Source organism: Apteryx rowi, unplaced genomic scaffold, assembly GCF_003343035.1.
Source record: "Apteryx rowi isolate R43461 unplaced genomic scaffold, aptRow1 scaffold_353, whole genome shotgun sequence".
Lineage (NCBI taxonomy): Eukaryota > Metazoa > Chordata > Aves > Apterygiformes > Apterygidae > Apteryx > Apteryx rowi.
The window spans coordinates 926,408-951,354 of NW_020450008.1; the positions used below are offsets into that span (position 1 = coordinate 926,408).

The 24,947-nt window shown below is 39.7% G+C and overlaps 1 protein-coding gene across 24 annotated transcripts; it reads left to right on the forward strand.

Moving 5' to 3' along the window:
- Positions 1-51: 51 nt before the first annotated feature.
- On the forward strand, positions 52-24,543 carry CAGE1 (cancer antigen 1). 24 transcript variants are annotated; one of them, XM_026072868.1, is made up of 11 exons: positions 52-258; positions 1,140-1,212; positions 3,415-4,984; positions 6,550-7,749; positions 9,551-9,703; positions 14,606-14,716; positions 16,337-16,417; positions 18,741-18,848; positions 19,303-19,407; positions 19,936-20,000; positions 24,412-24,523. In XM_026072868.1, the coding sequence occupies exons 4-11, from the start codon at positions 6,769-6,771 to the stop codon at positions 24,434-24,436; spliced, it is 1,629 nt and encodes a 542-aa protein (XP_025928653.1). In that variant the 5' UTR covers positions 52-258; positions 1,140-1,212; positions 3,415-4,984; positions 6,550-6,768; the 3' UTR covers positions 24,437-24,523. The 24 variants fall into 24 exon arrangements, 23 of the variants coding, with proteins under 23 accessions (XP_025928653.1, XP_025928659.1, XP_025928648.1 ...); XM_026072874.1 differs by having other exon boundaries at positions 4,499-4,984; XM_026072863.1 differs by lacking the exon at positions 1,140-1,212 and adding an exon at positions 6,160-6,236.
- Positions 24,544-24,947: the final 404 nt, after the last annotated feature.

Consider the following 24,947-nt stretch of genomic DNA (forward strand, 5'->3'; position numbering starts at 1 on the left):
CTGACGCTGCTAGCGCAGCGTATCGTTGCCCGGCGCGGCCGCCGAGCCTCGGGAGCGCGAGGGGCGGGGCGCGGCGCAGCAGCCTGAGGGCCGCGCGGGGCGTAGCGGGCACAAGCGCCACGGCGGGCCGTGGGGGCCCTCCGGAAGGGAGCACGGACTCTCTGAAGCCTGAGTGGGATCGCAGGTTTGCTTTGCAAAACACAGGGTGTTTCCCGTCGTTTACGGACGAAGTATGTCTTCAGGATACCTCTCTAACGGGTATACGTGAATTTTAAACTGAAGCTTCTTGCTTTCTGTCTGCTCCTCTCTTCCATACTCACAAGGTTGGGGGGACTTTCTGCTAGTAATCAGCCCAGAAGATCCATGAGATTTCTGTTATTTTGGGATTTGCTCCAGCTTAGAGCAGCCAACGTGGTGGGAAGGGTGGAATGAAAATTTAGAAGGGGAAGAGAAGCCTGAGAATAAGGATTTAAATCCTACCCCCGCTGAAGTCAGTGGCACACCATGTAGCTCTCACAAGCACTACAAGAAGAAAACAGACAACCATGGGTTTTCCGTGGTGGAATTCATGGCAACTATTCAATTTACTTACTTGTGATACAGAGATCCTTAATAATATTGCATCTTCAATTTGTTTTTCCCATGCTAGAAATGACCGTTTTCTTCTATTAAGGGCATAGATTCATGGTTGCTTTTGTGAGACATTATTTAGCATCTGTATCCTTTGAGATAGATATAGATAGAGTTTTATATAATATACTCTGAAACATTACAATCAAATCTTTATTAATATAAAACTCCAGCTGAAGCCAAAGGAATTCCAAATTTTCCATCTTCACTAGAAGCATCTTAAGTAACCATAACACCCATTACACTGAACAAACTGCAATCACCATTTATATATCAATATAAAATAGGTTTAAGAAAATAAGTCAGCATTGTACTTGTATTTTCTGGTGCTTAATGATAAAATCTAAAGAAACAACTGTAGTCTTTTCTGTAGATGTTCTTCCATGATCCAAGTGGCAAATGTAAAGGCTGTTAAAAAATCTGCAATTGTTGCAGAAAGCAGTGAGAGATGCTTGTGCTGAGGAACCTTTACAAAGAATTAATTGAATAGATGTCATTTCCATCTGCAGTGCTTCTCTAAAGTCAAACCATCGAGAGTCTCTGAATGTGGAAAGCAACACAACAGCTTCTGACATTTCAGAGGTGTGTACACAAGAGCTTTACTTCAGGGCTATCTTCACTTAAGCTTCTGACTCTAGGGCACCTGAAACTGAAATATGCCTTTCTCCTTCTTTTTCATACAAGAGGGAATATTGCATCAGATATTCTCTCTCTAAAAGAGTGTCAGGTGGTAAGGCAGAGAAGAATATGTTACTGCTCACTTCAGAACAGTGTCAGTCTGCTGACACAACTACAAGCACAACTGCTTTCCAAAGAACTATGTTTAGTGTAGACAAACCTACAAGGCCTAACTGCATAAAGACGTAACACCACACTGCTTGGACACTGGTGACTTCAGCCAGAGAAGAGAGGGAGGTTTACTGTAGGGCCCTCATGCTATCCAGTAGTTGCAATACCCAGTCAATTCTCTGCCATGTCATTTGGGATGTCTGTAATTGAAAAGGTAGATCCCATATGAAAGCAAACTGCACTGTTATTTCTGATTATATTTTGTTATTTGGAAATCCCAACCATGCCCTGTTGTGCTAGGCATTATACAGATGCTGAACAAAAATGGGAGCCTGTACCCTAAGGACCTCACTGCTAACCATTTTCTCTTAAAGTGAATGCAATGCTATGTATTGCTATTCTTTATTTAGCTGCAAAATGAATGCAGCAGAGGCAGCRCAGGATTCACCTGGTTTGGGGGCAGGCAGACTTGAGCCAGTGGCCCTGTCACACACCAAGATCCATGGGATTCTGGGTTAGTTCCAGTGCTGCCCCACCAGCATGCCTTGCCCTCACCTAATCTGGGTAGCCTCCAGTTTGGGGAGGGTAGATCTGTCTTCATGGAGGTATGTTCTGTGCTGCCTTTCCCAATGCTCAGCTACATGCAACAGAAATTGGATTAAGATCACCTGTTTACTGATCTTTTTCTTAGATCCAGCTATCACAGGACTCTCAGAGCATGTGGGTGAAGTCGCAGAGAATGTGCTATCCTATAGGTTTATTTCACTGAGTATCTAATAGATTATTCAATGCTCTTTAAGTAAATATGTGTGTTAATTTTAATGACGGAATTGTTTGAAACATAACACGTGGGATGGCAAGTGGGATACTCATAGGATTCCCTCATTCAGTTTTTATTCATTCTTTGCTCCAAGCTTCCCCATAACTCCCCCTACAGCCATAGTGGACTGCGATATGTTTTTTTATCCCAGGTTTTAAGGACTCATTCAGAAAGAGGCACAAACTGTTCTGCAAATGATTCATCTGCAAAAGGGTCAAGTGAAACAGGCTACTGGGTGGTTGTGCTACCTTCAGAAGGAGAATCTCCTATATTAAGCACTGTGCTAGGCTCACTTTGACTCACGGTCAGCTCTGTCACAGGCTGAACTGCAGTGTGGTCCTGGGTGACTCCCTTCCCTTAATATTTCAGGGTTGCAGTTTCTCATTTCTGAAATGGAGATGGTAATATTTCCTGTGTTTACCCAACATGATGTGAGGATAAATGTATTCACATTTAGAAGGCATTAGGACAGGAAAGGTGGCCCATGTAGCTATCTACATAGACTACATCAGGCAAATCTAGTCAACTGATCAGGGGGATGGAGGCAGGCAATCACAGCCTACAGTCATTCCACCTCAATGGGACACTTAAAGTAGGAGGATACTGCCCTCAGCCCTCACCCTCTTCAACCTCCATGAAGAGGTAACATTTTTAGTATTCCTCTGTAGGATCACATTGAGGGAAAGTAGGAACTTAAGGCTCTCCACTCCTTACTGACCACTGTGCAAGTCAGCAGGAGTGAAGGGGGAGGACAACAGAACAGTTCCAAGYGCCAGCCACCGTATGACAAGGCATGTGGAAAGAGGTGACAGAGGTTTACCAGTTAGCATCCTTAATCTCTGTGAATATAGGCCTCTATCTGCCTGTGCATTTGGATCACTATAGCTTCATGGTCCTCCTCACACAAGAACGTCCTTGGAAAACTATTGCCTCCCTTAATCTGGCTATGACTGCCTTAAATTATTTTTCCTGCAGATTAAGCGTTACAAAGCTTGCTCACATTTGGACATCCACAAAGTGCATAAAAAGTACATACACTGCATGTTGCAGTTCACACTGAAGCTGGGGAACTGAAAAGCACCATAATCAGAGTCTCTGGAAGAACTGCAGTCTCGCTCGTCTCTGGGAGAAGCACCTTAATAGGGCCATTAGCAATTCCCTTTTTATATTTGCAGGATGAAATGCAGAACCCAGAGGGAGGAAAAGATGCTGACTGCCAACTTTGCRAAGGAGCCCATGTTCCTGAGCCTGTCTTAGAAAATTTGACAGGTGGTATGTTGCTGTTGGTGATGTTAAACATGAGAAGGGATTTCAACTACCATGTGCTAGGGATGGGTTATAATGACTTTTAATCTATCTYGCCCTAAAGTATGCCAGGGCAGTATTTTGCAGCTCACAGGTTCACAGGAATCATACAGAGAAGAAATATAAGGTCAGGCAATCGGTTCACTGATGTGCAGCTTTGGAAGTAAACTGTTGTGACCAATGCAGTCCCCTTCTAGTCTGCTAGTGTAACGTAGAGTGAAATATTTCTCCACTACTTGAGTCCTTCCAGCTTCTTCCCAGTTGCGAGTCCTTTCTTGCCCATGATTAGAGTAAGCTGTCACAACACACAGAGCATGAATAGCTGTGAGGGGGTACACACACCCATCACTTGGCAGGTGGCCTTTTCTTGAGATATGGCTTCAGCTGAGCTCTGGCCCTCCAGCTTCACTCCAACAATAATGACTTGTGTCAAAATAAAGATCAATAGCAAGGCAAGTTCATGTGACTTTCAGAAGAAACTCTTCATGCTGTCTTGGACATAAGAGTAATCCTGCTCTGTTTTTTGCAGTCCCTTTTTTTTCCACTTTGATTCTCTTTGTACATCACCGCAGTAAGAGGCCAGATCTCCACGTCAAGCACTATGTTTGCATCATTTGATATTCCAATACTGTAGGTTATATTCCAACTTTATATATACATCAGTTTAAATGGAAGAGGCGCGTTTAAATGAAAGAGGCACACATACATAGGAGAGAGAAATTAATATGACACTTTAATCCTGATGTGAGCATTCATGTAGTTGCACCATGTTTTGGCTAGGTGGCTCCTGATCAAAGAATGATATATACTGAAGAGGCAAATGATTCATGCATTGTGCTAAGTTCCAAACAAAGTAATTCCTCTCCACAGCTATATTTTGTTATTTCCATGAATATTCTTTGATACAGTTCTAAGAAACTTAATTTTTTCTTTGATTCTATACACATTTTCAAGATTCTTTACAGAAAACAACGTCACCAAGTCTTAGAAACACTTGCCATGAAAGCAACAGACCTCTCTGTGTAGCCAGCTGGAATGAATCTTCGGATGTGGACACAATGTTTATCCCAGAGAAGGAATTCATAGGCAAAGAGCCAGCACATCAAAYGAGAATACCGGGCTGGCTAGAAGAAAACATAAAGGGAGAAGACACCATTAAAAAAGCATTGTGGGAATCTGAGAAAGAAAAAGTTTCCCTGTCAGAACAATTATCAGTTAAGTCCCTTGTATCTCCTCATGAAAAGCCATTTGTAGAAATGGGGGAGTCGCTACTGGACTGTATTATTAAAGAATCCCCCATAAAAGATGTATCTTATTTTCTCACTCAACCCCATGGCTCTCTGTTCAAGATATATCCAAGTTTTGGTACTGAAGAACTGTTTTCTGGAGAGGATAATCTGAACTTGGCTGGCAAAGCTCCCAGTCCAAAAAGGAAATATGGTAAGATTTCTTGTTGCTTGAACAGAGGCTTAAATGATGAAAATATTGTTCTCTGATAAAGCTGGTGATAGTTCTTTAAATGAGGTGTATATTGCAGTATCTTATGTGTGAGTGTTATACCTCCCTGATGTATAATATGAAAGAGGAGTGTTAATATCAAATGCAGGTATTAGAGTTGCACCTTGAATTAACTGAGTTCTGAATGAAAGAAGCAATGCATTTTCACTTTCCATCTTAACATGAGGAAAAACTTYTTCACTGTGAGGGTGACAGAGCACTGGAACAGGTTGCCCAGAGAGGTGGTGGAGTCTCCTTCTCTGGAGATATTCAAAACGCGCCTGGATGCAATCCTGTGCAATGTGCTCTAGGTGACCCTGCTTGAGCAGGGGGGTTGGACTAGATGATCTCCAGAGGTCCCTTCCARCCTCAGTGATTCTGTGATTCTGTGATTCTCTGAAGTTCCCATTCAGCTTACACATGCCGACTCTGTTTTGGTAGGCAGTCACTGGACAACAGCTTGACCCTTCAAACACCTGTAGGGAGAGCAACAATAGTTTTTCTCCTGATTCCTTGTATGAGAACTTTATGTGTAAACCAGCTCTGATGCAGTCAAGTAGAGAAGTGAAAAGACCTATAAAGAACTGTGTAATTCAGTACAACAAAAGAGGAAGTGCTCACAGAAAGTTTCCATCAGAATCTGTAAGATACTTTTTCCTTTTTTTAGTTTTCTATCTTTCTTAATTACAGGTAGTGTGAGAAAGAAATTAAATACAAACAGTTAAAAAGATTGTGGATCAAACTCTACTCCTATTTATTATTAGTTTTATTATATTATCTAGCAAATTCAGTAAAAAAAAATTCAATGCCCTCTTATACAAAGCACTATAGGATTCCGACTCTCCCACTCCATCCAAAAGACTAAGTCAGTAGCACTTCAAGCAGATTTTATTGCCTTCTAGCTCTGTTTTCAGTTGAGTAAAATTTCACTTCTATCAATCTGCTGGAAATTCAGTAAATACTTTGCTGCATAGAGCATTGAAAGACATTTTTCCTTCATATTGCTTTAATGTAAACATTTCTCTTTCTCCATTTTCTACAATCAAGTGGTTTGACCAATAGTTTAATCTTGATTTGTTTTTTTTGTTTGTTTGTTTGTTTTTAATTCTTGCTTTAAGGTCAGAACTTACTGCAAGTTGGGCCAAAATCTGACAAAGGCACTCTTTAGACTTCACTCCCCTGGATCTTGATACAGGTGCAAGGCCTTGCAGGCATTGCTGGAGGGTGGGCTCTGTTTTTTATCATTTTATAGTGTGGACTGAAAATTTCCACTGAAGTTAATGAAGAAATAATTTGAATAAATAGAACTGAGTATAGAGTGAAGGGTGTCACCTCTTGTTTTGTAATAGTAGAATGACACAGCTCTGCTAGTACTGTAACAGTGTGGGTGAAGCTTATTCAAATTTATCCTCAGCTGCTTTTCTGCTTTCCCTGAATAGTTGACTGTCAAGCCATGTGAGTTCTAATTTTTCTAATTARTTGATGTCAGAATGTTGTTATCCCCCTAGGAAGTGCCTAAAGCTGACAAGAAATCTTTACGCCATTATTCTGAGACATYGCTTGCTCCCAAGGAAGAATATAAGCAAGGAGACACAAGCAATAAAGTGATCCTCTCCACTCGTAAAACAGGGACCCCTTGTCTAAGTCCATATCAAGCATCCTCAAACATGTTTAAGACACAGTATTCCAAGTACCACTTGGAGAAATGACCATTTCAGGAGGAAGTTATGAAATTTAGTGGGGTCATCAAGGAGCTAGAGCAAGGCCAGCAAAAACAAACCCAAATCATAGATCTTCAGTGTGATGATATGCTTTTGAAGAAGATGATTAAAGACAGGGGAAAACTGTTGCTTAGGGAAGGGGATTTAGGTCTGAATGAAGTAACTAAGAGGATGAAGCAGAATCAGAAGAAACAGCCAACTCAAATAATTGATTCTTACTCTGAAACCATTTCTCTGGAGACCAGTTTAAAAGAATTAGAAACAAAAACTGTTCAGCAATGGCATTTTGAAGAAACTGTGAACAAGCTGAAGAAGGATATTGAAGATCTAAGAGAAGGAAAAGACAAGGTCACAAAGGAGAAAAATGAGGCTAAGAGTTGGCTGGTAGTCATGCAGGAAGCTTTATCCAATGCCACCAAACATCTCGAGGAAGTTGGGACTGAAAAAAAAGCCCTTCTRCAGCAGGTAGAAGAATTTAAGTCTGCATATTGTCTCCTTCARAAGAAGCATGAGGCAGAACTGAAGACCAAATCTAAGAGACAGTACTTGGAGAGGGACCATACTATATGCAGGAAAGAAAAAAAGATAAGGGAACTGCAGCATCTCARACAAAAACTGGAACATGAGGCTGATACTGTCACTTCAGTGCTGCATGGGCTAAGGGAGGAGAAGGAGAATACAGAGAAAGGGCTTCTATCCTTGCAAACAACGTTTCAGGGAGGAAAGGATGCCAGCTTGGCAGAAAGGCAACAGCTGGGATCCAAATATAACAAGCTGGCTGCTCAGCTTAAAATTCTGCAAGTAGAATTTGAAAATGAACAAGCTGAAAGGGAGAAAATGCAACAGCAGATCTGTGAGTTCAGAATAGAGAACCAAAAGCTGCAGCAACAGAGTGCTAAAGACCAAGAACGAAACCGCATCCTGCAGCTTGAAAATGCCAGGTGGAAAAAGAAATATGATAAAGTCAGAGAATCGCAGACAGCCAAGGTATAACTTCAGATCAGTACAGCACTCTGAGCATCATRAGAACCTATAACGAATAGAGTTCCTAGTTGCCATATACAGCATTGGTAACACTGTGCCTTCTGTTTTAAAACAGGGTGATGAATGCACATACAAATGTGCATTACCAACTAAGTCCTACTTAGACACTTCCTGTGGACTTCAGCTGTACATATGCTGCTCTGTAACAATGGGTTAATTTTGCTCATGAAACAACTTGCAAACATACAATGTTGCATAAGCATTAAATCAAAATAATTAAGTGTAAATCCTAGGCTGAACATCAAGGTTATGTTTACATGTAATTAAAAATCCCCAAATAACTGTAGAGTCTAACATGCAGAAGTAGGATGAGGTATTCCATATCCCATTCCCTCCTCCAAAAAAGCGAGCTTTTTTCCTTGCCCTCTTACTTTACATTGTGTGGAAGCAATGAAATGTATGAGGAGAGTTTTACATTTTGACCCTTTATTTTGAGCAGTTGTATACGGAAAAACAGTTGTTTTCTCATTCTTTAACCTTACTGTCTCTATGCCAGAATCAGCTGCACTTCAAAATGATTCAGATACTCAGGCATAAAATTTGCTTACAGGAGGAGGATTAAGAAAGAAAGAAGTAGTAGAGCAGAGGAGGCATATTGTGGAGAGGTTTTGTCTTCCGGTGTGTTAGGTTTTGTGCAATATATTCTTAGAAGAAAATATTGTAGGAAATATTTTAGTCTCAGTAGCACTTATACTCTTGCTAAGCCCTGAAGCACACACTTCTCTCCTTCCCCTCTCAGGCCAAACTTCCATTGACTCAAGTCAGGGGGTCTGACCAAGAAGTTGAGAGCTAGGAAAGTACTGAAACTTACATTTGCCTTTAAGTACATTAAAGTTAAGATACTACTTATTCTCTTTAGTTCTTTACCAGACTGCAGTCTGGAGTGTGGAAATTTGTCTTATAGAGAGGTTTATACAATCACCCACTTTCAAACAGTGATCACACACTTCGCAATTTATTATTTGAGGTAAATGAGGGAATATAAAGTTATGGTAACATCATTTTTTCAGCTTCTTCAAGGGGAAAAGGAATGAAAGGAGTGGAATATAAAAGTAAACATGTCCCAAATTGTTCCTGTGGGTTTAGCAGATTGGCACCTTACCTCTTTCCTCAATTTTGTGGAATTCTGTATAGCTGGCTCTTTCTCCATTAGCTCATGCTGCCTCTAGCTTGATAGTACCAAGCCCTCTTAGCAGAGAAAGGGAAAAGGCTGTGTATTCATAATGGTGTGCATGTACTGAGGAGGGATGTGGGAAAGAGCAGAATCCTTGGACAATTGTTATTTTTTGTGTTCAAAAGACCACCAGGGTGTCCTCATAAATCTAGAGCCTTATCTAGGGGTAAGAGAATAGTATATGCTTCATGTTCACTGAAAGCAGAAAATCCCACTAACTCATGGAAATAGTGACACTCATATTAGGCAGGGTGTTTTCTAAGTACAAAAGAAGGTATGATCCTGGCTTTGAGAAGAATGGTAGTAAATGGGAGGCTAATCTTAATGGCTAGATGGAGATCTCTGTCAGAATCTGAGAAATAAGTGCACCAGGATGAAAACTGAGAATACTTTGTGCACTCACTTTCAGTTCACCAGGTTTAATTTACCAAATGGTGACTGAAATAGAGTGGGAATCCTGTACTGCATTTGTCTTCTCTTTAGTAAGATCAGTTCTATTTGTTACTTTTATTTTCCATTGAGAAGTTGCAGATCTCCTCAAATCAGGTAAATTTTGATGTTCCCATTTAGGATGTGACATCATCAGTGCTTTCTGATTTACCTCAGAAAAACCTGAAGAGTGGAAAAGACTGCCTTAGCACCTTTAATGTGCAGAGAGTATCCCAGATGTTATCTAAAGTTTGCAATATTCTGGCTCTGGCAGATGGACATATTATGTGTCAGGTAATACAAAACAGTTCTTTCAGAAACTGTCTACAGAGATCCTAGACACTGATTTCAGATCAGTTCAAATATCAGCACCTGGCATTTACTCTTGCTGTATTCTCCCAAGAATTTAAAATACAGGAGTTTTTAGATATACCTCAAAACCAAGAGCTTAAAACACATCTTTACTTCCAGCTTCCTCTGATTTTAGTCAGCCATGCTTCTACTGTGTTACATGGGTAAATCTATTGGAAGTCATTTTGGATTGCTTCTTCTAAAAAGCCTTATTTTCTCTCCATGTGGAGAAGGGCGAGAATTTAAAATGAGGAGGTACCAAATATTTGTTTTTCCTGCCTGTCAGCTCATACTCTCATCCCTCTCTCAGAATGACAARGGAGTGGGGGAGAAAACTCAGTTTTACATTCAGTGAGATCTGGTTCACATTTGTAGTGAGCAAAATCTGCTACCATTTAATGACCATCAGGAGGCCAGTTTAGAGGGGAAAAAAACGAAAAAAAAGTGGTGGTCTCATCCCACTTTCCTGAAGACAGTTTCAGTATGCCCAAAATTATTGCAGTTATATATTATGCCCCAAATTATTGCAGTTATTGCATCTTTATTAGAAGACTCCGTAAATAGTCTCAGTGATCTTTTAAAAATTAGATAACATGTTTGGGTGCTTCATCTGCTAGTATCATTGATCTTAGTGCCACACTTTAAATGAGCCAAGAGTTGAAGAGATTTAACAGCAATATTAATGTTGCTATGGATAAAATCTGAATGAAAATGTCTGTGTATAAGTACTAGAAGAAAAAAGTTAGAAGAAAGGGTTAAAAGAATGGCCCATATTGATAAAGGAAGAACACATATTGATAAGTGATCAAGACTAGATGCAGTACTCTAGATGCAGTCTAATGTGTACTGAATAGATGGGGATAATCGCTCCCCTTTATCTGCTGGCTGTGCTGCTGTTAATACACCCCAGAACACTCTTGGCTTTCCTTGCTGCCAGGGCACACTGCTGCTTCATGGTTAGTTTGCCATCTACTGGGACTCCCCCCACCCGGTCCTTCTCAGCAGAGCTGCTCCACAGCTAGTTCCCAGCCTGTACTGTTGCTAGGGCTCGCTCTTCCTTCCCAGGTGGAGGACTCTGCATTTGACTCTGAATTTCATGAGGTTCCCCTTGGCCCATTTCTCCAGCCTGCCTAGCTCTCTCTGGATGGTAGCCCTGCCATCAAGCCTATTGACTGGTTCCCTGTTCTCCCTCCCAATTTGGGGTCATCTGCAAACCCTGTAAACAGGCATTCCATTGCCTCCTCCAAATCATTGACAAAAATATTAAACTGGACAGGTCCCAGGATAGATGCCTGCAGTACTCTACTTGTTACTGGCATCCAGGTGGAATATGAAGCTCCTGAGAGCCAGCAGGTTATTACCACTGAGCTGCTAATACCTGCTGAATAGACAGTAATAATTAACCACATCTGATTAATAAACCCCCATACCTTCACCCATTCCCTATTAAAGGATTCAGAGCCCTGGAAGCAGAGGTCACTTAGGATACAGRAGCCAGCAGGGCTGTGACATACCTCTGTAGGCTGGCCAGCCTTCTGCCAGGATCCAGCACTTAACCAGGAGCTGTCATGGAACCGTGGGGCAAGGTCCTGCACAGTCTGGGGGCCAGGCCTCGCAGTGCTCAACTCAGAGCTCGAGGAGACCCAAGCTAACTGTCAGGGAACAGCAAGAGCAGGGCTGATGCACAAGGGAAGATGAGCTAGAAGCTGATGGTGACCCCAGCACAGGCAGTGCCTCACAGTATCCAAGTAAGGCAAGCACAGCAGGGGTGGTGACAGCAACAGGTTCTGCCAATAGTCCCAGTGATTATCAAATGCCCAGTAACAAGTCAGGTCCAGTCAACAGGGTCCAGTCAACAGGTCAGGAACAGCAGGGAACAGGACCAGAGTCAAGTCTACCTACAACATAGTTCAGGCAAGAACTGAGCTTACAGGACTGAGCTTAAATGGAGCTCCCATGCCAGTGGGCACAGGGGAGTGGGTGCGGATCAAGGTGTGACTTGTCAGGGCAGTTAGGGCTAATGGAGGCATTCAGGAACCTTACAGCCCAGCAGGAATACAAACTATAACAGACATGTATTTCAAACATATACCCCTATCAAGGAAAAACATACTGGGCAGCAATCTGGTCTAAGATGTATGGAGGCTGAATTATGCAAGATTCTCAGCAAAGGACAACCCTATAACAACTAATGACTCCTAAGGATATAGGAGATCTGTCTAAAAACTAGTTTTTTCATTGCCAATGAAGAGGAACCTGAGAGATGCAGTGAGGACTCAACAGCTGGCATCCGTTGTCCTCTATGTTGCACACAACTGATCCAGGCCAGATTACTTGGACACATATGGCTTGGTGTTTGTATGTGTAAAATCAGCTTTTTAAAGGATTTTGTATAGTAAAATCATCTTCCCCTGAATCTGTGAAGTTTTATGGTGTGTCCTGAAGATCCCAGCCACAATGAAACGTATCACAGGAGTTTCTCACTAGTAGACAGCCTGTGAAATCAGAACATTAAAAATAGGTAAGCCCTTGGCTAGATACAGCAGCATGAAACAGACTTTCTTCCATTGCTGCAAATCCTGCATGGAAGATGTGAAAAGAAGCCACAAAGGTCTGTGTGGGCACTGTGTTCCTCACTGCAGCTTTAGAGCAGGGTCAGGGAGGATATCTATAAATCACAGTACTGGTTTATGCCAATCTTTCTGATATTCCTTACAAAAAAATGTTGTTACAGGTAGTTCTTTGAGCACCAGACCTGATTTAGTGGCCAGTGGATTTGAGTCTCACAGTTGACCGTCTAACTGACTTATAGTTTGTCTGCTGGCCTCACTCTTCTCAGAGGCCATTGAAGAATCCACTTGGAATATGAGAAAGATACTGCAGCACCTTGCTATGTGTCACTTTTCTATCCATCATGTCAGAGTTCTGTCACTGATCTTTACTATCGTGCTGTTGTCCTCCCATTTTTCATTTAGAAAGAGGTAACAATATCATCATCAGCTGGAGGATGCTGGCCTTTCAGCAGCTGATATCATTCAGAAGGCACTTCTCTATTCATCAAACTCATTATCTGTGAAACTGAACACCCAACATAGGTATTTTAGTGTGAGGGTTATCGCTGCCTCTTTCTGAAGAGTTGTGTTTTCATCATCATCACCTTCCTCGGATGTGTCAGGGTCAATCAAGTATAAAGATAAAGGATGCAAAGTTGGGGTAATGATTACAATTAGTGGAGTGCAGTATTAAATGAACAGCAACTAATCCTTCTGAAAGACCTCAGCTTCTAAAAAGTCAGCATCTTCTCCACGTGGTGATGTTAATATATCATCCTCCTTCCTCTCCATTCTCCAGATCACATAAACTGCATTCAAACTGAACTCATGGCTGGCAAGACCCAAGGAAGAAGAGACGGAGATTAACAGGAGGACTATTTCAGAACTGAAATTAGACTAATTTTAGCCCACTATTTTAAAAGAAAAATAACTTCTTAAAGCCAAATAGCAGTGGAATTATGGTGGKTTTTTTTTCCCTCAGTTGTACCGTTGTTTCAGAATGTTTGATCACAGTCCTGGTGTCTATGATAAAGGTTAGGTATGTTATTTTACCACTTCATTTATTAGGCCTGTACTTGATTTGACATGCTAAATTTTAAGATAAATTCTCTGTGACAAATACAGAGCCATTACATATAACAACATGAAAAACAGAGAATGAAACCCAGCATTGTTGGGTTCAGTTGCAAAACTGGATGGTAATCAAGAGTTATGTACTTGATTCTTATAGTTAAAAGAAACTTTTTTCCTTGTTGCAAGAGCATTGCTCCTTTACTGAGCAGAGAAAGAAAATGGTGTTCAGGCCCAGAATGTATTGTTCAAATTTGAATGTACTGATAATAGTACACAAAGCTATCCAACAAATGAAACAGATCTCCACTTGACCAGATTCCACTTGAACACAAGAAAACACTTCTTTACTGTTAGAGTGGTTGAATACTGGAACACATTTACCAGAGAGGTTGTGGAGTCTCCATCCTTGGAGATATTCAAAACCTGACTTGACACGGTCCTGGGCAACCTGATCTAGCTGACCCTGCATGAGCAGGGGCAGGGGGTGGGGTTGGGGGACAGATGGACTAGATGATCTCCAGAGGTCCTGTCCAACCCCAACTATTCTGTGATTTGGTGATCTGCTTTGTTCATTTCCCACAGCATAAAGTGGAATGACTAGGAGTTCATTGTCTCTTCAGTTCCCCCCGCCTTTTTTTTCAATTACAACTTTTAACACTGCCATAGATGGCTTTCTTGTTTATTGATTACTTTATTCCAAATTATAAGTACATGTTCTCTTACTAGTTATATTTTATTTATCTATTCTACAGATTCTAGGCTTAGAATACAATTTTTCTTTTCACTTGGAGTGGTTAAAGGGGGGAGCTCTGAAATAGTATATGACAAATGGCACAGGCCTGCTCTTAAATTCTTTTCCTTTACTAACATTTCTAAATACACCTTAATAGAGGCTTAGATGTTTTCAGGAAACACACTATGTTAGGTTACATAATATATTCTGTATTTTAATACTCAAAAAGTAGATCTCTGACATATATATACAATGCTAATTACCTGTGGAGTGTATCATGTAGCCTATGTGCTCAGGATCTTCAGGAGGCTGGAGTGTTCCAGTTTCTCCTAATACTTATCTCTGCCATTTGTCATAGCTGGGTTTGGTCGAGACACCAGAGTTATCCTTCAGTTAAGTCCAAGGAAAGGCAGTGATGAACTCTGCTAAATTTGGGGTCTTTGTCTGTTCAGACATTGTTATGTTTTTCCTATTGTTACTCACTAGGACACAGATCATCTTTCTGTCATTGAACATAACAGGAAGAATGAAGCAATTGTTCAGCTGCAAGAAGAAGTGAAGAACCTTACCCTTAAAAAGAAAACCTTGGAGAAAAAGGTAGATCTTCCTGAATGCTTGAGGAATGTACAAATGGGTCTCTGCAGCTGATGAAGAAAGGTTCTGTAGCCCAAGAACATACAGCTCTCAGTGATCCTCCTTCAGGATTGATTATCAAAGCTCTAGCTGATTCACAGTGTTTCCATCACACTTTCCATGTGCTTCCCAGTGAAGGAAGCCTACCCTTTAAATGATTGATTATTTGATTTTATGTCTAGTAAAATGCATTACACATAATATCGTATTAGTTTTCTCTCATCGTAATGGCTGCTGAGATTTAGTTACCAGATTTCTAGGTCAGACTCTGGAAACGACKCAGCAAAAAGCCACCCTTCACCTATGACATGAGGTATTACATCCTTCTATTAAATCAATCGAGATAAGCCGGAAGTTTTCCATTATAGTGTAAGCCAAAACCAGCCAAATTATTTACACTGTTTACTCAGTAACATAGTAACCAAGAACAAATTCAAGAAATGCTTTCAGTGATTCTAATGAATATGGATAAGGAGTGTATGCCTGTGGATGTACAATATTTTGTGTGCAGCATCATACAGTGCATACCAGTCCTTAAGGAGGCACTAGAAGGTATTTTACTGGCAGGAATATTGCAGTAAAGGGTTTGAGCTCCATGGCTAGATAAGGAACTGTAGAAGGGATAATGTCTGTGTCTATAGATCTTTTGTCCTCCTAGGGTTTTAACCGTGGTCACATTGTTCTCTCTGTTAATGTTGCATGGCCTGACTGGCTGGCTGACCTTGGGAACCCAGCTTAATATCATTATAGTGCATACTGCAAACTGCCTTATTATAGGCTTTTAAAGCTTTCTTGTTTGGAGTGTTATGTTATGCCCTTGTGTTGATACAATCATGGTGTTAAGAGGGATGGTATCACAACTGAAACTATTGATATCCTCAAATAGAATTTTACTTGTTGTACTCCATGACTGTAATAAAAGGTCCCCTAAATGGACTTAGTGTTTTGTCTGAAAAAAAGAAAGGGGGGAGGGAAAATAGATGCAAAAAACAAAATGAACAAAAAGGTGAAGAGTAGATTTCTAGCCAGTCTTCACAGAAGAAGGGATGAAATGGGTCTGTGGTGTTGAGGTTGAATACAATCATAATATTACAGCTCCCCTGAAAGATTCTTCTCTGCTAGTATCCAAAAGGGTAACTGCCAGCCAGGAAGAGAGAGAAATGATGTGGACTGAACCTACAGCTCCTTTACTCCACAGGTTTTACCTTCCCCTAGCATGCCAGGAGTTCTGAGGTCCCTTACCTCTTCTTAGGCTCATCTCTTGGACCAATTGGATAAAATTTAATGAAGAAAAGCCTAAGCTAGTTGAAGATAACTGAATGTACAGGCTAAAGGCCATGATATAAAGATCTGAACAGCTGGTTACATCCGATAGCTGTGATTCTGCAGCAAAAAGAATGTTATAAAATACATATTAGAAAGAGGCTCCACATATAATATATAAAGCATTATTTCCAGCTCAGGGTTTATCATTGACAGTCTGTTCTTAAACTCTGCTATTACAATTAATAGTTTTTATAAGACAGTCATAGCATATATAAATTACCGTTGAGTCTCATAAATTTTATCACCATAAATGTTTAGTTACAGAAGTACATGAAAAGCGTAGCAATCACAAGACAGTTAATTAATGAAATGAAATCTTTCCAAGACCAAGTTACTGAGGTAAGTTCATCATTATTCACAATGACAGAAATTAGAGGTTGGAGGTTGTTTGGGTGTTCTGAGCACTGTTAATATAGACATTACTATGTACTGTGCTCCCTTTCCCTCTTGCTCCTTGTTATTGTGTTCATACAGAGCTTGTAAAATGGAGTCTAGAAGCTGATTAGGGCCCTGAAGTGCAGAAATGTGCTAGTAATAAATATATAATACAAGAGATGCAGGCATCCTCAGCTTACTAGTTGAGTACTGGCTTCTAGCTCCTAGCTAGACAGCTATTCAAGCTCCTTTTGGAGGAATGCTTGAGTACACACAGTCAATAAAATGTATGTGTGTTTCACTGCACCATATTACATAAACAAAGCAGGATGATATGGTTGCACTGAAGTACTACGGGGTAGCTAGACACTGCTGGCAGCACTTAGCTATCTCATTAGCCAGGTAGCTTGCCTAGTACAGAAATATCCTCATTTTTTCCCTCCTTTACTTCATAGGCTTATGTCTCATCCACATCAGAACTATTATTATTATATAGACTTGCTGGAAAAGACAAACTGTATAGAGATGCTGGTGTTAAGAACGGGACCTGTTTTCTTCACAGTACCCAGACATCTCTGCTGACTGTAATGTAGTACAGTCAACAGAAGTAAAGTATGCATCAGGGATCTTGGAACTCTAGCAAAACCAAAAAGTTTTTACTTCTGAAGTGAGAGCAAAATATGGAATCTCTTGTGGAACTGTGGGGAGATAGTTTGCAGACTTTCACTTCAGAACTTGCCACTAGTGAACAACATCCATGTCTGGGTAAGCCCTGAGCCTCTCCAGAAAAAAACTGTCAGCAGTTCTGAACTGTGCCAGTTTACTATGTAAGACTACACCATCAAATTCATTTTCATTCCTGAACTCTTCCAAGATATGAGTCTCAATTTTGTAAAAGGAAATTCTGGTACCTAGGCTCTAATATAAGCAAACTTTCTCACACCTGCCAGTTTATTTCATTTGCATTCAGAAGTATTATGAATTTAATTTGTAATCTTGATGTTGATCTCTCTGTCATCTTCAGCTAGGTTCTGACYAATATACAAGGAATAGTATATAAACATAGATGGATATGATGAATTCATTTCAAGAAACACAAAAACAATTTGACTCTCAGATTAAATTTTCATGCAGAATATAAAAATATTGCACATACTACTTATTCTTTACATACAGTAATTCTATTATTTAAAAAAGATTCAATTTTCTACTTAAAGAGGATTGAGTTAGGATAGGTCTGTTGGGTTATCTTTTCATTAGTGTCTCCCAAGCAAAACAAACATTTAGATCCAGTCGGGAACCTCTTCAGAAGTTAGGACTCTCTCCAACTTCATGCTTTCCTGATCTCACAGTATAGCACCCTTCTCTTTGGCGAGAAAGGCTAGCTACAGTTCTTTTCAGTGTTCATCCTSGTTGCCTCGCTAACCAGTGAAGAACGGTGGGCAAATCAGGAGTGAGCAATGTGAAATGCTACTTCACACAGATGAGGACAGGATCACTTTTTAACACTAGGGTTCCCATGCTATCTCAGGGAGCAAGGAGCCAAGCTATATCACAGTTCCCATGTCACTAGAATTTCAGTGTAACTCTGCAGAGCCAGACTTTATAGCTATGCCAAACTGACGTTAGGCCCACCAAAAAAGGGGTCATCAGGGAAGCAATTGCAAGCCCTTAATCCTCAGCCTAGTCACTGCCTCAGTGGTGTTAGTTATGGTTATATAACTTATGGGACAAACCAAAACTAGCAGAATTCCCAAAGCTAGAATTATAATGAATATATTATTATCATACTGTGCGAGCATCATGAAGAAAGGGGACTGTAATGGAAATTTACCCCATTACCTTTATACTTCACGCACACACTGAAAAAAATTGAGTTATGTCATTCAGTGATTTTTCCATTTTAAATGAAAGACAATTTTTAGTCAAACTTAAGCTTATTAAATAAAGGCCTCTTGTACTCTTGGAGTCCTCAGTTCTAAACCAGTGTAACGATACTAAAAGAAATTTCATTAGTATAACACTGGACCGACAAATGGAAAAATCAGAAAATCCTGATCTTAAGAAGCAAGTCAAAATGAAATCCTTCCAAACCAAGTTAGACTTTAGTAGACTGAATGGTTTAGATATTAGCATTAGTATACTGAAGTATGTAAGTATATTGTAAGTATAAAGTATGCTAATTACATCCTAGAATAAGAAAAATTGTATTTTCAGGAAGAGAAGTAAGTTTAATGACAGATATGGAATTTGATTCTGTTTTTATTAATGGCACATTTATCTACAGGAATCAGGAGCTGGCTATCAGAAACATGGAAATGGTATAAAACTGTCTGATTTGCACAGACCAGAATTAGATAAATATCACAAGCAAAACAACGAGCTTCAGAGCCAGGTGAAGAGACTACACCTGACTGAAACAAACAAACAAAAACCATAGAAATACTTGTGATGGATATCTGGGTGCCATATAGCTTCAGTCACAAAGTATCTATTTCTCTCACAATGTTTGATTAATGATACACTCTTTGGATGTACATAAACAAAAATACCGACATTTTCTGGTAGTGTGAATGATGCTACTTATAGTACACTGAGGTTTCTCAGAAGCTAGTACTGTACAAGTAACTTCTTATCCTGAGGAAGTATTAAAGGAATTTTTCTCACATGACAGTTCTGGGAATTACTGTAAATGATTAATAAAGGGTTGCAGAAACCACTACCACTTTACATAGAAACTGACTGCCTTTTGCCCTCTGTGCTTTCCCTTGGTGATAGATTTTTTTTCTTCTATTTGCTAACTGTATGTTTATCATGTTATTTATTTAAATTTCTTATTGCTTTCTGAGATTGAAAAACTAAAAAATCACTTGGAGTTAAAGGAGGAAGAATGCAAGAGACTTACAGGAGAAAATGACAAACTTCATGAAGATTTGAGAAGCATGACATTGAAGGTACAGAACCTTTGAAAACCCTGAGTGGCCAGCTGCACAGACATAGTACTTAAAAACTTACTGACAGTAAGATTGGATAGCTATATACAGCAGTGTATTGTATTATACAGAGGTAATGGACCTTCAGATTGCATGAGCTTCTCATCTGACCTCCCAAATGAGAAATGTAAGACAAAGTCAATGCTTGGGTGAGACACCTACTAAATTCCTACCTCCATTTCATATACTTTTTTTCTAATAGAAGGGGAGGCTATATAACACTGTCTTGATTTGGTGTGTGTGGAACTTCATGTAAAAACTAAATCCTTTTAAGGCTCTTCTTATGTCAGTCCTTCTGAAATTGGTGGAATTACCTGCTTATGGCAAGTAGGATATAGGCAATGGAGCTGACTGGTGCCAGCAGCTTCCTTTCCCCATACAGAAGATATGTATTATTTATACATATATCTTTATATGTATATGCATGTACATGTATGTACATACCTCAGTTATACAGGAACTAATCATTTTTTAATTTTATTTTTAAAGGTAGTATCATATGAGAAAATTATTGCATGCCCTGATGAAAGGCTTGGGAGTTCCCAGATACCACAGTAGGTTGACTGATATCACTATTGATCATATTCCTTGTTTTGCAGAGGTGTGTATGAGCATATGTGTGAGTGAAAGAGAGACTTCCTCGTATCACAGAATTAGAAAGAATAAATGATGATAATTTATAAGACACATTCTAAATTTTTAGTGGAGAAAGCTACTATTACTAGAAAAGAGCAAGTCCTGTTTGTCTGATATGCATAACCAATATAAAAATATAGGCCACAGTCCTCATGCAAGAGGACTTGCAAGAGCAAGACAGCATACAGCACACTCTGATGGCAGTTCTATTGAATCTTGGTGTAGAGGATTATTGCTAACCTTCTGTCTGCTGTGTTGTCTGTGAGAGGACATCATTCTTTTGGAAGATGTAGAAAGAAACATTTAATCCATGTCTCAGCTCTTCCATAACATATTCCATATAAAGTACATAACAGAGTAAAGTGGCAGTCATTGTGGTACTGGGCTATGAATTGAAGTCACCAAAGGAGGGGCACATTTTGTTATGCCAGCTCTGCTTAAAAGGTACTGCCAGCTCATGCCAGAAGAGCAGAAACAGGCAGCTGAGGCTGGTACACCAGAGCAGCCAGGGGTGTCTACATTACACAGTAAAACATTACAGAGGGATCTCTGCCTAACCTGAGCCTGTGCTACAAGTCAAGTGCAGCACTGTTGCTTGCTTGCTTGCATCCTAAAGTACAGTATTATTCATGGAGCACTGCAGTGATGCTAATAAGCCCTGTTGGATGTTAGTTTATTTGGGGCCAGTTCAGACGCCTCTGCACTGTCACTCTCCAAAATTTCCGGTTGCAAGGATAATTTGGATGGAGCCATTGCTTGAATGTCTGTGCAGCGTTTGTCCAGCTTGCACCTTCTTGGCTCACAGTGGTCCCAAAGGCTGCTCTTGGGGTCATGTTTGGGCTACCTATGACAGCCACAGGAAAATGACTTGGGAGCTCTCTTTGCTCCCAAGTTTTGCTCCTAGTTCAAGGTTACCCAAACTTAAGCCTTTCATAACACTTTGGTTGTTGATTGGGATGATGGTTTAGCAATATATACAACTTGAAGCATGCAAATTACTTTTACCAAAGGACTTTTAATCTTATATCTCCCTATCAAGAGCAGAAAAAAACTTGTTGGCACTGAAGGATAAGAGGCTATTTTTTATTCCATAATGTAAATAAATGTTGCTAATGCAGTTCTAGCCTGGCTATTTGGCAGATTTACATCATTGTGCTAAATTTTCTCTCTTAACTGAATGGATATGGAATTCTTAAGTCTATCTTTGATTCAGCAATCAGTGTTAGCAATGACAAAAGTTACCTAGACTATCAGTTGCTTTTTTCTTTTCCTTCTGTTTCTCACAAACATGTCTAAATTAGTCAAACTCATGGAATGCATCATTACTCAGCATATTTGTGTCATGTTAATCCCCTGACAGGTATCTCTTTTTCAGATAAAACAGAGAATCTGGATATCTTTGAGGGAATTTTGCTGCAATATGGCAGCTAAATTTCCTTCCTGGAATTTAAAATTAGGAAAGCAGTGACTTTCAAAGGACCCTCATAAATCAGTCTAAAACCTAGCAGATCTCACTAAGAGCTGCTGTATACTTGTTTTATCTCCTTTGCTACTACCCAGCTGGAAGCAGTAGGCAGGACTCCCAAGGCTTCAGCCTGCAATATGAGCACTTGCTGCCCTCATCAATTTCAGATAGTAACTTGGTCACTCAGAGACACCACCTTGATAGGTCCAACTGGGAGATTCTCAATGGAATCTGTTATTAAGAGCTGTCACATATAGTAACTGCTTGTCATTTTAAAAAGTACCATAGAAATTAACAGGAAAAAAATCTCAGAATTCCACATCTATAGAATTACTTCTCTAAACTACAAAATGTAATGAAGAGTTAATCTGTGATACAATTATCTTGAATTATAAGATCATCTTTATTAATATTAAGGTAGCACTGACAGACTTCCATTGATACTGGAACACAATTTTGCTAGGCTATATATATATATATATATATATATAAAATTGGAGAAAGTCCCATATCTGAAGCACTCACAGTACAAACCAGTAAAACAAATAAGCCATCGGAAAGGAAAATGAGACAGAGACTGGAAAAGTTATTTGCCCAAATTCACACAAGAATCAGATCAAGGACAGAGTTGAAAACTGATGCCAAGTCTCTTAATTTCAGGCCATAGGCCCTGTCCCCTTGCTTGTGTCAGCTTAATTTAAGCGTTACAATTCTCTATTAAATTCTACTATACTTACGTATAAGCTTTATAATAAAACACTTCTCATGAAAAAATATGCACATACAATATTTGTAACAGAAAATATTGCTTAAAAAACTGTTAGCAGAAAAAATATTTCTCCAGAACAGTTATATTTCAACTTACCAACTTATATATGCATTTCACCACTACACCATTCAGGCAAGTAATGCACCTTAGGTTTACTTGGGCTCTTTCGGTCACTCAGATATACATACAAATATACATACTGACACACTGACTGATACACATAACTGACAGTCTGAGTTGAGACATGTCCCTGAGAACCATCTGCTACATTTTCCAGATATGTAATTCTAAGAAGAGATAGCAATATGCAGCACAACTCTCTCTTGATTTCAGCAGTCACAACAGAATTGCAGGAGGGTAGAAAGTCTCTACCTATTAGACAACAGGAAATTTTACAGCTTTTGACACTGTTTCTGAAAAGCAGTAAAACTTATTCTTATCTGCAAGCCTATGAAAAGTCCCACTGAAGTCAATGAGCTACTTTTTTTTGTTTGCTGGATAAAGGGGTTATTTATCAAAACCACTGCACAGAAGTGAACCTAAAGAGAATGGGGAAGTAGTGCATGGTCACACTGAAAGGTAGGGATAACTATAGCAAAGTCTGGAGAAAAATAACTGAGCTAAAAATTAATTTTGCTAGTATCTAAAATTCGAGGAAAACTCAGGGAACAAAAAGTGAGATAAAGAACATCCTGAATTTACCATCAAAATTTCCCCTTATATTACAAACAAGATCTCTCTCCTGGTCAGATTACATTTTAGCCAGCTTTTTCTTGGCAAGTCCCAGTATGCCATCCAAAACTGAAAAAGAGGAAGCAGATAGGTGGAGACTGTGTGTAGGACACCACTTCTAGCATTGCTTTGCTAAAATCATCTCTCATAGAAGCCACATAGTACATGCTGAAGAGATAGTCCAACAGATTCTTAAGCACTTTGTCATGCCTAACACAAATATTAAGGTGGAAACAAAAGCTATATATAGATCTATCTCCATATGTATATAAACAGCTGTCTGTCTTTYGCTGACAGTTTAGAAAAAAGAACTACACATCTGGGAGAATCATTTAAGAAGTTCAAAATGAAAAATGGAAACCTGAGGTAAACATTAGTTACAGTCCATAGGCCAGAAAAGATGGTGTTAAAAATGCTCACCCTTTTTAGAATATATATTATGAAACTGAAGGCCCTTTTCCTAACAGTTCTAGCTGTAAATTTTAATTGAAAATATTTTTTAAATACAAGGATACAAAGCTTGTACACAATGAGAAATACTGCTAGGAATTCCCAGTGTTCCTCCCATTCTTCTCAGAATTAGCATCCAACGTGAGAGATGTCAAATAGTAAAGTTGCAATAATTGCAATTATTGTCAACAAGTAGTTTGTTATGTCTGTGAACAGACACACAGAGCAGTCTGTACAAAAATCTCTCCACAGTTTGCTTCATTTAATTGTTTACTCTTTCATTTTAGATTATAAATTGTTCAATATGGGTAGAGTACTTAGTACAAAGGAGCCATGGCATAATAGGTGCTTAGGCACAGCTATAGTATTGCAGTCTGCAACTCAAGTGTTTTGCTAAGGCTAGTCAAGATATCTCAATATTTTGTATACCTTTTTAATTAACGCCTTCCTCTGCCACCACCCCATGCAAACTCAGTAAGAGCATACATAAACATTAACTAGTAACATTGGGATCAGTTAACTTAGATGGAAAAGAGGCACATAATATTCATAGTCACTGCTTAGAAGACATAGAACAGGGCTAAATAGAAAACCTCCTATGGCATGCTAGTGCTCTCTCTTGCATTTCCCCCAGGCAAAAATACTTCGCTGCTTTTCCAAAAACCATGACTCGGGTAAGTCAAACATGCTTGGCCACAGATTAAGTCAGAAAAATTAATGATCTTTGCAGAAAAAATAACATTATACCATTGGGTAGATATTATCTGACTAGAAATAATAGTACTAGTAATCACAGATGTTCTCCAGTTTTCATGATTATGCTTTGCCTTCAGTCAATACTTAACAGCATTTCAATAACAGCTTCAGTGTGTACTGCAGAAAGGCAGCTTCTGATTTTTTTTGTACTTTGCAGATTCAAGAGGTTCAAAATCAAATGAATGAAAATAATATGGAAAATGAACGACAAAAGAAAGATGCCATTTACCACTAGCATGGCAGTAAGTTGCATATGTACAAATGACAAATAAAAGTTACTGCAAAATACAGAATGTGACCAAGCACCACTGATTTTTCATTATACTCTCTAGGCAAATTGCTCAATTAATTGCACAAGAGAAAGCCCGGGGCCTGGTTTTGGCCTTGATTTTTTCACAGTGTTTTGATTACGGGATTTGGGAAGGCTTTTCCATTTAAATGTATGTTTTGCATTTCTTTTAATGGAAGAAAATTTTCTTCAGTATGAATTTTCCCTCTCCTCCAAGCCAAAAGTAATCTATCACTTTGAAGGACACTACATACAATGCTTTCGGAACCTTTTTGGCACCGCGCCCCGCAGCCACCCCCAGGCAGAGGATCCGCGGCGCGGCGCTGCGCGGGACCCCGGCGCCGGCGGGCCTCCACCGCCCTCGCAACGCCACTCGGCCGCAGCGCCCAGGCGCGGAGCAGAAG